This window comes from Mercenaria mercenaria, chromosome 11 (genome assembly GCF_021730395.1).
Source record: "Mercenaria mercenaria strain notata chromosome 11, MADL_Memer_1, whole genome shotgun sequence".
Taxonomy (NCBI): domain Eukaryota; kingdom Metazoa; phylum Mollusca; class Bivalvia; order Venerida; family Veneridae; genus Mercenaria; species Mercenaria mercenaria.
The window spans coordinates 69,192,977-69,211,163 of NC_069371.1; the positions used below are offsets into that span (position 1 = coordinate 69,192,977).

The 18,187-nt window shown below is 34.8% G+C and overlaps 1 protein-coding gene across 2 annotated transcripts in view; it reads left to right on the forward strand.

The window, feature by feature from the left end:
• Positions 1-18,187, forward strand: part of LOC123554110 (uncharacterized) — a 44,753-nt gene that overhangs the window by 10,191 nt on the left and 16,375 nt on the right. Inside the window, exons 1-3 of one of the 2 annotated variants that reach the window (XM_053517663.1) lie at positions 4,148-4,279; positions 10,758-11,365; positions 13,417-13,575. In XM_053517663.1, the coding sequence (XP_053373638.1) occupies positions 10,847-11,365; positions 13,417-13,575 (678 nt within the window). In that variant the 5' untranslated portion in view covers positions 4,148-4,279; positions 10,758-10,846. Of the gene's footprint in view, positions 1-4,147; positions 4,280-10,757; positions 11,366-13,416; positions 13,576-18,187 lie in introns of those variants that run through there. The other variant, XM_053517662.1, reaches the window with a different exon arrangement.

Below are 18,187 nucleotides of genomic sequence, written 5' to 3' on the forward strand. Positions count from 1 at the left end.
GCGCACGATTATCATACCTATGGAACCCCGAGAGAAATAGAAAATAGATGGAATTTGCCAAAAGAAACACAATTATTTGCACCATAGCCACAATATAACAATTTAAGATTTTCATCCTCTGTAACAAATGGGAGAATTTATTTTTAAATTTGTGCTAGAATTATGTCTTTCAAAATATTTTAGAATTATTTTGATCCAGTTAAAAAGGTCGTAAGCGTTATGCATACAGCTCACAATTATAACCTTGGTTCAAAACTGGCCGTCAGAATTGTATTCAGATGTTCTATACACCAAGTTGTTCGGGTAAAATCCTGATTCACCGAGTAATTGTTTTACATACTATAAGGGGTTATAAAAGGAAAACTTCTTTGAAATATATATACAGTCGAAACTTGGTATCTCGAAATTCTCGGAACCATGCACTCTATTTCGATATGACCGATATTCGAGTTATGAGGAGGGACTTACACGACATTGATACACGTATTAGTCCCATTATCAAAAGCGCGAATCTTTCTTGTAATGGACTTTTAAGTTCCTTATAACACCTTATGGTTGCGTGACGCAAGTTGAATTCGGAGGAAGAAACACTAGCTTTATTGATTTCAATCCATTAATCTTTGGATACACGGGACAGTTGTCCACAACTAACAATATTGAACTCTAGCTTCGACACAGTACGAAATAAAAGATTTAATAAGAATAAAACCTGTTTCCTTTATGCCGTGTACTAGTATACTCTGCGCTGCCGCCGCTTTATGCGTATACAATTCCGTACAGTTTGTGTTTATCAAAGTAATCAGTTTTTCGAAGAATAAAAATGATACTAACCTCAAATGTTTTTGAGTCAAGTTTCCTTTCTGTACCCCGTTCCTCTCCCGGTGGTTTGACAGCATTTCGACAGTTTGAACGAATGATGCTTTCCACAAGAAGTTATTTTTTACTGAACAGTCTCATCGCGATTACGTTTAATTAATCCTTATGAGAGGTCCACTAATAACGCCCGAACGAGTATTATATGAAAACCAGAGATTGTCGTATAGACTTCATGAACAGGCTCAATCAAGCCGAGCCTGCAACATTTTCGTTTTTGTCGTGTTGAGCGACCTGTGAAGTTTCCACTTTTCTCTATTTCATATTTACCGAAATTATGACCCACTGCATCGGATCTGACCAAATAGTCATGAAAATGTTCAAGAATAACCAACAAATTAAAAAAAATAATCTTATGCCTATTGCAAACCGAAAGAATGTTTTCCGACTGCATACGAACCCTTCGCGCATCTTCGGGATTTTTCGTAAAAATGCTCCGAAACGAGGCTATAATTTATCAATAAATGCAAAATATATTATATACCCACTTCCCGAATAAATGTTTTTCACAACTTCACCTGCTAACTTATTCAGTCAATCTCTTTTCAGCATAGTTTTAAGAATATAGAGGAATAACTATTTTACATTGTAGAAACAAAATGTGATTGAAATTTACCTAAATACACTGATTTATGTACATATTGCCACATTGATTCAGTAAAATTGCAAGGCATACATTGGCTTGACCTAATATAATTATGTCACTGTCAGTGTGAAACTAAAATCTTGTATATCTCATATCTTTCATGCAAATCATGTATAATTATCATCATGAAAACACAAAGAATACAGTTTTTTTTGTGGCGCATCTTTAAACGGATATTCGTTTTAATCAATTTTAAAATTGTGTGATTCCGAAAAATTTCCGACCGATAACGGAATTTAAGTGATAAACACAAAAGTAGGACAAATGACCACCCATGTCAAAAATCATTCGTTTGTCGGCACATGTGTTGACTTCAAGTGAATACTACAGCTAACGTAATGATTAGTAGTATATTTCAAAATGTATGGTCTTTTTTGAGATTTATGATTTATTTTTGTCTTTATTTGGTACCTTTAAAAATCCCAACTGTTCAAACTAATTAAGTCATTAGTTTAAATTAAAGGCAATTTTGTGAACGTCTCAAAAACAAATTATGCTGATTAAAAAAATCTAATGTTTACAGCAACGAAGTTCTTGATAATTTGCGCGTAATATTTTATAACGTCCTGTACTTACATAAATATATTCACTTTCCAATAAATCTGTATTTAAGCAAGCTCCGTAGCATTAGCTCCATATAACCAAAGTATATTATCTTATACTCACTTTATGAGCTCTGTTTGGTGGTGTAGTACATTAAAAACCAACATATATCTTTGTTTGAAATCTGTCATTTAATATCTAAATGACGAATTTGAAAACACAATAACCAGTAAATCGGTTCTGTTACAGCATAATAATTATGTAATATGTAATAGGCGACTAGTTGTATCAAGAGAAGACAAACATTAACAGTTAATATGCATCATCAAAGGTTGTGATCTAACCTTTATGCAATATACTGCAAATACATAATAAATGGATTTCATTTACTAAGTTATGGGGTTATTGCTAGTAACTTAATAAATGAAATCCATTTTAGTTCAAAATAGAGATACCTGACAAAATAATTGATGGTAGAGTGTGTTTACCGTCCATGTAAGGTAGCTATAAAATTTCAATGATATGGTTATGTACTGTTTAGACAACACAAAATATAGAGTATTTAGTTTATGACCATGGCTGAATGAGGTAACATGGAAATATACTAAATATTGCACTGCATGCCCTTGAAATTGTGCACTGGTTTTATCCCAGTCAGTATTGCCACTTAAATCATGTGAAATGCATGTATAAATACCAGGGGTATTATTTGAATGTGCTGGATAGATCCGCATTCATAGATAGCCATGTATTGCGAACGTGATAGTTTAAACGTACATGTGTAAAACTTTATCAGTTTAATGAAAATCGGTCGATAGTTGATAAAAAAATACTCGTGTGCTGTTAACGTGAGGACTCTCCACTTTGTAGTTAGAATGAAAAGTGCGTATGCAAATATGTAGTCATATATTGTAATATGTAGTCATATGTTGTAAAGTACGGAAAAATATCAAAATCGTATCTGGGGATTCATTTAAGTCAAAGTTATCTATAGATCGGATTAAATAAATCTTTTCAATATGTTTCAGCATCATGTCATGCGGCAATATATCTTAGACAAAGTTTTAAACTGTTAATACTGCAGGTGGCAAATCCTTTTTTAGATCTACATAGAGATAAATGTTTCCATAAATGGGAGATTAAAAGATTATGTTTACCTTCGATGTCAGATAATGATATGCTTATATTCTGTTTTGATAACAAAAGAATTATTGTGACCATTGCTGTTTAATACAGAAACATGGCATGACAACAAAAATACTTTGAATGTAAAACCTAGCGAGCACGTCTTCTTTGGGCGACCTTTGAGTTTTCCACATTTTAATACGCCCGTCTCTGAAAGAGCGGGGCGTATTATGTGAACACCCATTGCGGGGGGCGGTCGGCTTCCAAAAGCATGTCCGCTCTCTAAATCAAACAGTTTTCATCCGATCTTCACCAAACTTGGTGACAATGTTTGTGGGCATAATATCTCGGCCAAGTTCGATAACCATCAAAGTCGCCTCAGGTCCTCTTGGGTTATGACCCTTGAATTACTCGAAATCTGCCAATTTAGCCTTGTCCGCCCTCATAGTCAAACAGTTTGACATCTGATCTTCACCAAACCTGGTGACAATGTTTGTGGGCCAAGTTTGATATTCGGCCAAAATCGTCCCAGGCACTCTTGGATTATATCCTTGGAATTACTCGAAAAACTGCGAATTTAGCCTTTTTCGCTCTCTAAGTTGAACAGTTTTCACCCAACCTTCAGCAAACTGGCTGACAATGTTTAAGGACACAATATCCGGCCAATTTCGATAACCAGTCAAATCACCCAAGGTACTTTTGGATTATGGCCTTTAAATTAGGTCAATTAAATTAGGTTCTATGAAGGGCGTATTTTCTGACAGTCAGCCACTCTTGTTACAATTTTGCTCTGGTTTCATCTCGTGTCAATAAAGTTACTCACTTGTATCATAGATAGCTTTGTGCGGCCAGTCTTTTCGCCAACACTCAAAAATAGACTTTGTACCATGCTATCTAGGTTTTTATCAATGTTCAGGTCTTATCACATATTCAATAATACACATAGCAGGTGAAAACTTGCTCGACATTAACAATTTTCAGGTGTGTCATATAAATGCGCATTTCTTTGAATAGGAAATGAAACAAATCTTAGGTGTGTTAGTGAGACTAGAAAAAGAAATAGTGAATGTTAAATGCGGATTATGTTATAAGGTAGGTAAGAAATCTTATGCAAGTTTTCAAACAAACGGTAAATTAATTTTGTTAATCAGTAGGACCATAAATTTATAATTATCAAACGTTACGATAAAGTCAAATAGCCCCTTTTTTCAATTGATAATCCAGCTATTTCTCTTTTGGGGTTCCCTATATAGAAGAATAATCGTGCGCACTGGATTTAATTTGATCGAGGTTATATTCAACTGTAACAGACTGTTATTCTATTCTATAAGCCCGCTTGCGGTGAGCTCGACTTAGTCTTCACTTTAAACGGATCAGTGTATGTGCTTGCATCAATGCGTCCGTGCGTCCGTTCGATTTTGTCCGGACCATAACTTTGACATGCAAGAACCAACTTTTTTTATATTTGACATGAATGTCTACCTCAATGAGAAGGAGTGTTATGCGTAAATCCATTGTTCCTATCTCAAAGGTCAAGGTCACAGTTCGAGGTCAAAGGTCACATTGAAGCTTTTCCGGAATCTTTCTTCTTCATGCATGGTGAGATTTTTGATGCAACTTGGCATGAATGTTCTCCTTTATAAGACGGAGTGCCATGCGCAAGTACCAGGTCCCTAGGTCTAACAGCTAACACTTGAAGGTTGGCGGGATCCACACTCTGCTCGTGGGCATACTTATTTAAACATTGTTATGCACAATAAAGTGATTTATATTGGCCAATAATACACCTGATTGTTCAAAACAGCATTAACTAATCTTTTAAATATTCTGCTTTTTGGAAATAGGAAAGCAATGCAGACGTACATGATTTCATCTTTAAGTCAGCGTCATTTGTCCAAAATCATGACACTAAGAAAATATCTAGCCCGCCAAAAGGCGCTAATGTATTTTTTTTAAACATTTTTCCAAAAGCTCAAGGCAGTGATCCACGATACTTTGCATATTGCACAATTCTTTCAGGTTCGTTTCCTTGGGTCAAACACATATTTCAGTACTTTGAATTATAGAGATATGTTGAGTACAAACTTAAAACCACATCTTTAACGTTCACCTGTTATGTTTGAAGCTCAATATCATAACCTGAGGCCATAACTGGCTGTTCCGAATGGTATTCAGATGTTCTAAACCAGGTTTGTTTAAACAAAGTCCTGGGTTACTGCATAGGGTATTGTTTTACGTAGGAGTTATATAAAAATAGAAAACTTCTTCTTTAAAACAGATGCACTGTTAACATTTATGATAATTTACAACTCGTAACTTGTATTTTTTTCTCTTTCATAAAGTAAATAGACGTTGATATATACAATTTCTTTGGATGTGATGAGACAGATAGGGTTCTTTGGCTACGATTTAATGACATTTACTGAGTTAAAGCCTTTGTAGTTTCTACGTTTTCCATATATCTATCAATTTGCCGAGAGATGTGAAAATATTTGTAATGATGATTCAGGTCCGTAGCAAGAGCTTTAAAATAGAGAGATTCGTCTCTTGAAGCGATTGATTTTTATGTTTCCCTACACTGTATTGTTTTTGCCCTGTCCGCCCTGTCCGTCCGTACGTACGTCACACTTAATTTCCGATCAATAACTGGAGAACCATTTGACATAGAACCTTCAAACTTCATAGGGTGGCAGGGCTTATGGGGTAGACGACCTCTATTGTTTTTGGGATTACTCAGATAAAGGTAAAGGTCGAAGGGGTCTAAATATGGAAAACAATTTCCGATCGATAACTTGAGAGCGACTTTACCAAGAATGTTGAAAATTCATAAGATGATTGGTCATGCAAAGTAGATGATTTTTGGGTCACTCTGATAAAGGTCAAGGTCACAAGGGTCTTAACAAGAAATACCATTTCTGATCAATTACTTGAGAACCACTTGACCTAGAATATTGAATGTTTATAGTATGATTGATTATGCAGAGTAGATGAACCCTAATGGAAAACAATATTCGATCAATAACTTGAGAACCACTTGACCCAGAATGTTGAAACCTCATAGGATGATTGGACATGCATAGAAATCCATTTCCGGTCGGTAACTTGAGAACAACTTGAATTAGAATGTTGAAACTTCAAAGGGCGATAGGACTTACGAAGTGGATCAATCCTTTTTTTCATTTATTTATTTTTTTTTTGTTGGGGGGTGGGGGTGGGGGGCACTATATCAAAGGTCAAGGTCGCAGAGGACAGAAAATAAAATTCCATTTCCAGTTAATAACTTGAGAATCATTTAACTAGAACCTTCAAATTTCTTCGGGTGATAGGACTTACGAGTAGATGACTCCTATTGTTTTTGGGGTTACTCTATTAAAGGTCAAGGTCACAGAGGCTGAAAATACTTTCCAATCAATAACTTGAACATCTCTTGACCAAGAATAGTGAAACTTAATAGAATGATTGGATATGCAGAGCAGATGACCCCTACTGATTTTGGGTTTGGCGTCACTTGATCAAACTTTAAGATCACAGGGGCCTGAAAATGGAAAGCTGTTTCCAATTCATAACTTGAGAACTACTAGGCCCTAAATTGAAACCTAGTGGAATGATTGGACATGCAAAGTTGATGGTCCCTATTGCAGCCAACCATCAGGGTCTCTTTGACTTTTGCTTCTGTCCACTATTAACGTTTTGCCAAAACGACTATGCATGGGGGAGACATGCGCTTTTCTACAAAAGCATCTTCTAGATAAAATTTTCTTTTTTTAGGTAGTGGGGTGGGATGGGTGGAGAATTCCTCCATACACTTTCCTGCATTTCAGTGAAATTATTGTGCAAATTTGAAGAGAAATTTATGTGATCATTACTTAATTGATTTAAGTCATAAAATTTTGGTATAGAAATTCGATGATCTTGAAGTCTACATTAATGCTCAAACAGGGCAATCACTTTACCGTTAATTATTTATAATGCATTGCAAATATCAGCCATTTAAGATACTACATTTTGCAATTGAAATTTAAAATTAACATCTTGTAGTCTTTTTGAATTAAAGAAGAAGCACTGAAAATATATTGAATCGATTTTCCTTTCTGGTCGTAAAATGATAACAGATCTATTCAGTATTAAATGAGTTCATATTTTCTATAGAATATAGACTTTTAGAATAACAGTATTTTCCATTCTTACAAAATGGGAAATCAAAAGTAGTAATTATATATTTAGCTGGACAATTTAATAAAAATAAACGGAATTATAATTAGATTCAGCGTCCATACATTCAAGTGATGTTAAATTTGTTTAATCATTTTATAGGTATAACGCCAGCTTGGGTGATTTTTCAACTTCAGTGGTGAACAGGTGTGCGTTCCACGGTGCATCATTTCATCATGGGCGAGCACCTGGGTTAAAATTAGTTTTTACTAATTTATTTTAGCTCTATTGTGATGAAAGCTAAAAGCTTATTGGAACCACTCTCGAGACGGCTTTCTAAAAACGAAAAGAAAAACAGTACTGCTGTCATATAAGAAGTGATTGTAGTGATCCCAGTTTGGCTCGAACCCACGACCCCATAATTGAGCGGTCGATACCTTATCAGCTTTATATAGCTTATCAGCTAGACCACTGCTCCCCTAGCACCAGGGTTGAACCACTGACCTTCCATCCGTAAGTCAGCTTGATATCTTCCAAATGTGAAAATTCTACGTCCTAAAGGAGACTTGAACTAACCTTGGTGAGGAGCATGTAATCCTTAGGCAAAAACGGCATGAATTTCTTTACTTTCTTTCAAACCTCACCACCGAATATAGGATTTAATTTTCAAAATATCAAAATTTTCCAACCATAAACCCTCCTCACCCTACTGAAATTTCTGCCAGTGCGCATCCTTTTCTGGCCGGCCAAGTTCGTTATAGCTTATTAATGTATAGGTTTATACATGGTTGGACAGCTTTTCAATCATTTTGCTTACTGTTTATGAATGTGGTCAAAATGAGAAGGTATTATTTTGTTAAACTGCCTTTTATCTAAAGTTAAATTACTTCACTGTGCTTTTTAAAAAAACAAACATGTATACTGAAAATAGATGTTTTGTTAACTCTGTAGGTCTTACTATAGTAAAGGAACCAGCGCTGGAGCCATCTGGTCTAGTTGTGTAATGGCGGACTGATTTTTGAACAGTATTTTTTCACTTGGCACGGCCTCAAAGGTCTAAATTAAAACTAGTTTCTGTTTATATTTCATCGTTGATGTAGTTTTGACATTATTTGTAGAGGAGGTTGCATTTGGTGAAGTGAAACTTCAGTTTTAGTATGAGCAGTACTTCTAGGTCACAATAGTTTGATTTTGATGTGATTTTACAGTTAGCAAATTTGACAAGAGAAATCTCTCTTAGAAGAAACATAACCGGTACTTTTCTCTTCATTTCATATCATTCTTATAATACTTTAAAATGAGGTAAGGATTTGTTTGAAATAAGTCTAGCTAGTTAGAATGTCGGTTGTATATAGAATATATAGGGAATAATATCTACTGGAAATTCTGACTCCAAGATAAATCCAAGCGTCCCTCCAAATCCTCCAGTCGGCCCCTTAAAAAACTATGGACCTGCGATTTATATTAGGAGTCAATAATTAAATCTACCTATAATTTGATATAGTGCCTAAAAAGAAAGTACTATATTCGTAAGATGAAATTGCAAATATTCTATTGAAACAAAGAAATGCTGCAAATGATCAAGGACTTCGGACACTATCATATGCTTCTAGCCTACATTTTGAAGGCAAAATTCCCATTATGTATTTAAACAATACGCAAATCGTTTCGAGTCAATGATAAACCAATGTGTTGGTTAACTTATTACAGCAGAAACTGGTTTGTATCTGTTCCTATCAAGAAGTTGTTCTTATTTTATCTAGGCCAGGGTGTATTTTCTTGAAAAAATAAAATGTTTAATTTCCGTAAAAGTGTAATGTCATCACTTTACGGAAGTTTTAAATATATGAATTCCAGTCAAATAAAGTGACAAAATCATTTTCTTTAAGGAAAAAATAACATTTTAAGATTAAAATCCTATAAATAAATAAAAAAATGGAACGATATTTTTGCAAACAACCTTTACTTGATTTATCTATACACTGTTCGTAATGTAAAGTTATTGATGCATTACATGTGTGAATAGGTATACATGTATAAGTGACCGGTCAGTTTTATTATAGTGGTTCGGGTAGTTATTTAAGTACATGTACATGTTTGTATAGTTCTGTTATAAGTGATGGCAGATAGTTGTGTGCTGCATAACATTAATGCTAAGAAAAGGAAGTCATCTTATCAAAGCCGTAGGGTTGGTTCTTGTTTGGGATAAGTACCACAGATAACGTTTGAGCCGCACCATGAGAAAACCAATAGATGGCATATATAAATACGGCTAGACGCGAAAACGAACTAAAAGGTCCAACCGAGTTTCAGGTGGAATTTTTATGGAGCGACCTGGATACATTTTATTACATGTTTAAGCCAAATGAGCCGTGCCATGAGAAAACCAACATAGTGCAATTGCGACCAGCACGGATCCAGACCAGCCTACCCATCTGCGCAGACTAGTAAGGATCCATGCTGTTCGCTAACGGTTGGTCTAATTCCGATAGGCTTTGAAAGCGAACAGCATGGATCCTGACCAGACTGCGCAGATGCGCAGGCTAGTCTGGAACCATGCTGGTCGCAAAGCCACTATGTTGGTTTTCTCATGGCACGGCTCATTTGACTTAAACATGTAATAAAAATGTATCCAGGTCGCTGCATAAAAAACCCACCTGAAACTCGGTTGGACCTTTCAGTTCGTTTTCGCGTCTATCCGTATTTATATATGCCATCTGCGTGGAAAGCGACATGACACATCACTTTCGTGGCGTCACGCAGAAGATTACCTGCTGTGTTGCAAGTATGTTAAAGCACATATTTGTCAATCTACTGAAACAAACAACCAGGATAAGCCAATGAAAATTAAACCCAAAGAATAATAATGAATTCACAGTATTTGCTTCTTTCACTACTTTACACGTATACCATGCCAATGTGTACCCTTTCAAACATTTGTATAGTATATGAGTTACAAACAGATGTAGAAATATGTGACTATCAATTTATTAAAAATGAATATAAAAAGTATTGGTAACTTTACATTTGGGAACACCCTGTAGTTATATTTTTTGTTTAAATGTAAAGTTCCACCCCTTGCATCAACACAATAGTCACAGAAAATGTGTATAACTAATATCTACATATGCTGGCCAAATATGGTTTTGATGCACGGGTGGGATCAATGTTGTATAAAGCAAAACACTTTTTATATCTATATAACAGGGTACGTAATTCTATTTAGAACAAAAATCATTGTTCTATGAAACAAATATTGAAAAATTGACTTTAAGAAATAATCTCAAATATGTATTTTGATGGCATATGTAATTAAATACTTATTTTTCACTCTTGGAGTAGGCAAATTCATATAGAAAGTGTCCGAAGTCCTTTCGAGTTGTTTTCATAATTAAATCCCTTGTATGACTTTTTTCAGGTATTAAAAGTGTCGTGTGTGTGATACGTACAATATAAAGAGTAACTTGTTGATTTCCATGGAAACTAACCGGCTTACTCTGGTGAACAATGTCGAACCCCAATAAGATAAAAAGTAAGCCGTACAGGAACTGGGTGAGAGGTACCCTTGGTTTGTTCTATCTACAAGAAGGCCTCTGTCCGTTCACTGACCGTGTTGTTAAAGCGGAACATGCGAGAATTGTTCAAAATCTTACGCCATGCACGAATTGTGTTATAGAAGACATTCTCCCAGCACATGCCAGTGGTAATTTTTGTATTCAAAAGAATAAAGCAAGGTGTAACTGTAGAAAAAGAACAAACAGGAACTGTCCAACATGCAGCAAAATCTATGACCAAATAGTACAACAACACCGTTTTAAGGAGCCGCACTGGGTGACTGATTGTTCTACATGGTATAGTGATCATTGGCAGTTTGCAAAATGTTTCTTGACAACCTCAACAAAAGGATCAAACAATAATGCTGCCGAAACGGATGCTTCTGGATTACTCAGCATTATCATAAATGGCGAGTTCTTCCAGTCAGAACTTCAATGCATTATTGATCCGCAAAATGATATTTTTAGTCAGGTAGGAACACATTATATATTATCAAATATTTCACGTCAGTTGCATAATCAAACACACTTAAAATTGATTAATTTTCTTTTTCCACTTTTCAATGAAAGTTGTTTTTTTAAACGAAAAACCGCAGTATTTTGTCGTCGTAGTGTAGGGGGAACAATAAGTTATTATTTGAGAACAGTATTGTTGCAACTGTCAAAAGTGGTTAACAAATCCATCAAATGCTTTCCTTTCGTATGACCCAGTAGACATGTATAACATAATGATACTATATTTTTCTTAATAATCATTTTAAAAGACACTTAAAGAAAGTTTTATGAAGTAAATAAGATACTACTTTCTCAACATAATTTATCAATACCAAAAGGCATTTTCATTATGTATTGACAAAAGTATCAGTCAATACATTTAATCCCAGTTATTTTGACAGGTTCTCTTTCAATGAAAAAGATTAAATTTAGTACTTACACCTTTCAGTGAATCATACTTCCATTACAAGATTCAATTCAGAACACCTTTAAATGAATCATACATACATGTAAAGGACATTACACGAGTGTCTTTTCATGTTCCCTGTTTGATATTTCTCTTTGTTTTTAGTAAAGGAGTTGAATAAAATAATAAATTGCGAGGTTCTGCCAATTCTATTCTACGAGTCTGATTAATTCAATGTAGATAATCACAATTGTAATATGTTTTCATCAAATGATAGCTTTTCATGTCGAAAACTAAATAAAAGCTTTATTACACTAGACCTAAGTGTATTATCACTTTTATATAATGGCTTTATTCTACCCCAGCGAAGTCAAACATGTGATAATAAACATTTCATTAAAGACTGACTGAACTACAGCTTGTAACTGGCTGATGAATTTTCGGTGCAATTATCATACTAAGACTGACTTTAGTTACTTTCTCAGCCGTATTCAAACTACATATCTAACATTTTTATGCCCCTTTCGAAGAAGGAGGTGTATATTGTTTTGCAGATGTCGGTCGGTCGGTCGGTCTTTTGGTCGGTCGGTCTGTATGTAGACCAATCCCTTACCTGATGATAACACAAGAGCGCTTTGGCCTAGGATCATGAAAGTTTATAGGAAGCTTGGTCATCACCAGCAGATGACCCCTATTGGCATTGAGATCAGTCTGTCAAAGGTCAAGGTCACAGTGACCCGGAACAGTTAAACATTTTCCGAATGATAATTCAAGAACGCTTTGGTCTATGATCATGAAAGTTGATAGGGAGGTTGATCATGACCATGATTGTGAGGCCAGTAGATATAAGATCAAAGTCACAGTGACCTGGAACAGTTAAACCGTTTCTGGATTATAACTCAAGAATGTTTTGGCTTAGGATCATGAAAGTTCATAGGGAGGCTGGTGATGACCCGCGAATAATCCATATTGATTAAAAGATCAGTAAGTCAAAGGTCAAGTTAACAGTGACTAGGCACAGTAAAACGGTTTCCGGACGATAACTCAAGAACGCTTGGGCATAGGATCAGGAAAGTTGATAAACAGGTTGTTCATGATAAGCAGATGACTCCTATTGATTTTGAGGTCAGTAGGTCAAAGTTCAAGGACACATTGGCCTGGAATATATAAACGGTTTCCGGACAATAACTCAAGAACGCTTGGGCCAAGGATCATGAAAGTTGATAGAGAGCTAAACTTGACCAGCAGATGACCCATATTGATTCTGAGGTCAAAGGTCAAGGTTACAGTGACCCGGAACACTTAAACGGTTTCCAGAAGTTTACTTGAGAACACTTGGACCTGGGATCACGAAACTTCATAGGGAAATTGGCCAAGGACACATTGAACTAGAACAGTAGAACTTTTGTTTACAGTGAGAAAATAATTTCTGTTTCTTGTGCAATTACTGAATGCACCAAGGGGGCATTTCGTGTTCAAACAGCTCTTGTTTTCAGTGACTGTCAGTTAGATATTCTACAATAAATAACAGTTGTGGCACAGAGAACGTGCTGACGTCAGATAGCCACATGACGTCCGCATATCTTGTGATAAAAAACAGGACATTTACTATCCTTTTACAGGTACGAAATATGCGAAACGAATTTTTTCACAACTCTACACTAGACTTGAAAGATCATGAAGTGACACGCTATCTACAGTCTATGATAGCAGTATTAGAAGACAAGAAAACACTAAGCAGTGATCTAGCAGCTCAAGCAGCAGTAAAAAAGTTAAAAGAGGTTCGTTGAAAAAATTCAAAGTGCATTTTTAAATACATCTAACAAACATTCTGTCAAGCTAACGTTGTTATCGTTTATTTATTTTTATTGAAAAACAAAACAAAATAAAACAAAACAAAACAAATTCATCCCGAATATTTCAAACATCTTTTAATTCTTGTTTGTGTTTAATTACTAAAACCAGTGAATAGTTCACTCAAAACCATTAGGTAGAGTCATATTTGTCAATCGTAAACTACTAAGATATGATATCATCGCACCTCGCTTAATGTTTGAAAATAATCATATTTCATAAACAAGATTTAGCTTAGCAAAAGGTTCTAGCCCATACGCAACATTCTGTCTTTAAGAATGTTTGTTTTAGCCTCATGTTACACAATCATGTTTAAGGATAACATGGTGTAATAGGCCTCAATTTCCCCAAACAACTTGATAATGTAAGCTTTAAAAATGTCAAACGGTAGAAGTAATGTGCATATTGACAAGTTATGTAGTGACAGAAGTTTTCAAAAATTTCCTTTAGATTACCTCCCCTGATAATTTTTTTTTTCATGAGTTATCTCCCCTGAAAACTAGAAAAAATGATTTTCTCCTTTTCCCTACGGGGAATTTTAGATTTCTTTTTGATATTTGTATCAGAATCATATAATGCAGCTTTCTACCGCAAAATTTTCTCGAAACTCAAGTTCAGATTCTTATAATCAAAGAAATTATATATTTCCCATAGGCATCAATGTTGACTTCAATACCGATTACCTCCCCAAAAAATGATAAAATTCGAAAAATCTCTCGGTGAAAATTTTTTAATTTTGAATGTCTTTAAAGTGACCAAATTTCATTTAAATATTATCATCCAGTTACAAGATATGAAATATGGCTATTACACCATGTTATCCTTAATATGGTAGTGATAAAAAATTTGTTTGGTTACTTTATGTGCATTCTTAATAAGTTTGAAAAGTATATTGACGGTGCCTACAAATTGATACAGCGCCCTTCGCAAATGAACCTGATTTCTTACAAATTGGACTTCTACTATCGACCGCAAAATTGCACCTTTACTTAAGACCTTTGTTATTCCCATCCTGGATGTTGTCGTCACGTGATTAACAAATGAGCATTTACGAAACGCATGAAAATATCTAGACAAATTGCAAATAGTGTGTGTGAGTGTGTGTGTGTGTGCGTGCGCGCGTGTGTGTGTACGTGGAGGTGTGGGGGGGGGGGGCGGGCGGGGTGTTTTAGGACTGAGTCTGTCGGTCGGTCTCTCGGTCCGTTGGTTTTCATGGTTTCCGGACAATAACTCATGACAGGCTTGAGAGATTCAATTACATTTTGGTACACAGGTGTGATATAAGATAAGATAAGATAAGATAAGATAAGATAAGTTTTATTTTAAGTCGGCAAGACAGAGAAACAATACAACATAAGCGACAGGCGCTTTTTAACCGACTATATATAACAAAGATAAGCAGTTAAAACATATAGTAAGCAAGCTGTAAAATAAGAGATAGGATTATACAAAATAACATATAGCAGTACAACATGAAGATTAAACCTGTGAGAGACCTGCTGCTCTTGACCAAAAGCCTAAGAACTACCTAAGATAAACAAGAAGTAAAAAACTGAGAGGCAAAACTGGCGCAAAAAGCTGAAAAAAAAAATATGCTAAACGAGAATATCACCTCAGATCAGATCTGAAATGAACTGAGCAGCAGCTCCTTCACAGTAGCACATAAAACATAGCATGAAAATAAGATGTAATAGTAACAATAGCACATAGAGAACATAAAAAGCATGCACATTATTACATAAAAATAATATAAAGACAGGTGTGCAATTAAAGCAACCAACAAAGAAACTAGCTAAAGCAGCTAAACATGGAGAACAAGGCATAGATATAAGTCGACTACACAAGGAAACAAGGTATACAAAAAGTAGCTAAAGCATGCAAAGCAAGACAAGTATTGACAACACAATGCAAAAAGCACAGCAAGTAACTAAAGCAACTAAGCACGGATAAGAAAGCATAAAACTATGTCAACTACACAAAAGAAGCAAAGTACACATACTACATTGTAGCAAACTATGAGGGACAAGGCATACAACAAAAACAGCTAAACAAAACAAAAACTATCTGGTTGGGTATAATGAAAAGAGATGCCGTCCGGTCCTGCGGAACAAACTACTAAGTATGTTTACACATTGAACATTTGCAGTCTTGACCATTCCAGTGTGAAATTAAGCTTTTAAATTGATTAAAACTAGATGTTTTCCTAAAATTTTCTGGGAGCGAGTTCCACAGAACCGGAGCGGCATATCTGAAGCTTTGTTTACCATACCTAGTTGTTGTTACCCGGGGAACTTCTAGTAGGTTGGAATACCTAAAATTGTAACCAGCATCATGAGCATGAATTAAATCATTTAGAACAGATGGAGCGATGTTGTTGAGAATTTTAAATGTTTCTATGGCCGTTGATCTAGTTCTTCTGATATATAAGCTAGGAAGGTTTGCTTTACTAAGTAGCTGTTCATATGTACTTAAATAATCTTCATAAACAAAACGAAGAGCTCTTTCTTGTATTTTTTCAATCTTATTTGTACTTTTACTGGAACAAAAATGCCATGTCAGAGGACAGAAGCTGAAGTTAGATAAAATAAAGGAATGAAAAATAGTTAACCTACTTAGTTTACATAGATTTCTGCCTATTCTTTTCAAAATGTTTAGTTGTTGTGCTGCCTTACTGCAAATAGTACTAATATGATTTTCGAAATTGAGAGAAAAATCTAAGTTTACTCCTAATAGTTTGACTACATCATCACATTCAATATTGGCATTTTTAATACTGAGCTTAGGCTTCCTAGAGTGTGTTTTATTTCCAATAGCTATAGCTTGAAACTTATCGGGGTTAGCCTGCATACAATTAATAGAGAACCAGTTTATAAGAACATTGCTTTCATTTTGAAGGACTGTAATTAAAGAGTCGAAATTTGATGAACTAAAAGAAAGGGTGTTGTCATCTGCATAATTATATAAAGATCCTTGTTCAATAAAATAAAATATATCATTTAAAAAGATATTAAAAAGTAGAGGTCCAAGGATCGAGCCCTGAGGCACCCCTTTAACTATCTCAGCCCAGCCACTAGTAGTATTTCCTATTTTGATCTGTTGTTTTCTATTTGAGAGGTAAGATGTTAATAAGTTAACAGAGTTTTCAGACAAGCCATATGATTTAAGTTTACATAGTAAAATATTATGGGGGAGACAGTCAAAGGCCTTAGAGAGGTCCATAAGAACAGCAGCTACAAACTTATTAGAATCTAATGCAGATTTCCAGTCTTCAACTAGTTTTAGAAGGGTGGTCTGACAGCCATGGCCTTTTCTAAAAGCACACAAAAATTTGTTAAATATTGGTTCAAAATACTCTGATAATTGCTCAGCCAAAACTTTTTCGAATATTTTTGAAGGTGCAGGTAAAATGCTGACAGGCCTGTAGTTGGATTTTAGAAGGGGATCATTTTTCTTAAAGATTGGAGTAACTTGAGCTTGCTTTAGTCGGTCTGGGAAAACACCACTGTCAATAGAGCTATTTATAAAATTTGTATAAAATGGAACCAGTGATTGTGAGCCTAGTTTTAGTAATTTTATTGAAATTTTGTCAACACCTGTGGCTTTCTTTGCATTAAAATTTCGTATAATTTTAGAGACTGTAGACTGACTTACATAATTAAAATTGAAAGAGTTTGATGTAATATTTTGACCCAAAATTTTGATTATACTTGGATGACTAGCCTCATCGAAGCTGACATCTTTACCAATATCTTTGGCAACATTTGCATAAAAATTGTTAAAAATTTCTGAAACATCTGTATTGTCTGATACTATTTTGTCATCTTCATTTAATATTATTTTGGTCTGGTTACTTTTGTTTTTATTTGACATATAGGGTTTGATCGTTGTCCAAAAATCTTTATTCTTGCAGCCACCTATGCATCTTTCCTGAAAAAAATTATTAATTGAAATACGTTTAAGTTTATTTACGTAATTTCTTCTCTTCCTATATTCCTCCCATGTTTTAGCATTTTTATTTTTCAAAAACTTTGTGTGAAACATTTTCTTATTGTAAATTGCTTTTCTTAATTTTCTGTTCATATAAGGCAGTTGTACAGGCTTTTTGTAGACTTGTTTAAGAGGTGCATGTTTATCAATAATATTTATTACATCTTTCTCAAAGTCATTATAAGCAGTATCTATGTCAGTTTCATCCATGTTCCTACGGTCAGTAATCATACTTAATTCATTATTAAAAAATTCCATATCAAAATTTTTAAAACTTCTAAAATTGACTTTTTGTTTCTCATTTCCTGGTACACTACTATTTATCACAGTACTGATCATATTGTGACAGTCACTAATACCGGTTGAAAAATTCAAAGTTCTGAAACAAAGGTTCTTATGGTTGGTTAAAAATACATCTAAAAGAGAGGGGGTACAATCTTTTTTAAAACAGGTCGGGGTTTTAATAATATTTGATAAATTAAAAATTTCCATAATGTCCAGGAGTGGTCTACTTTTGGATTCAGACAAAAGGTCATAGTTCAGATCCCCTAG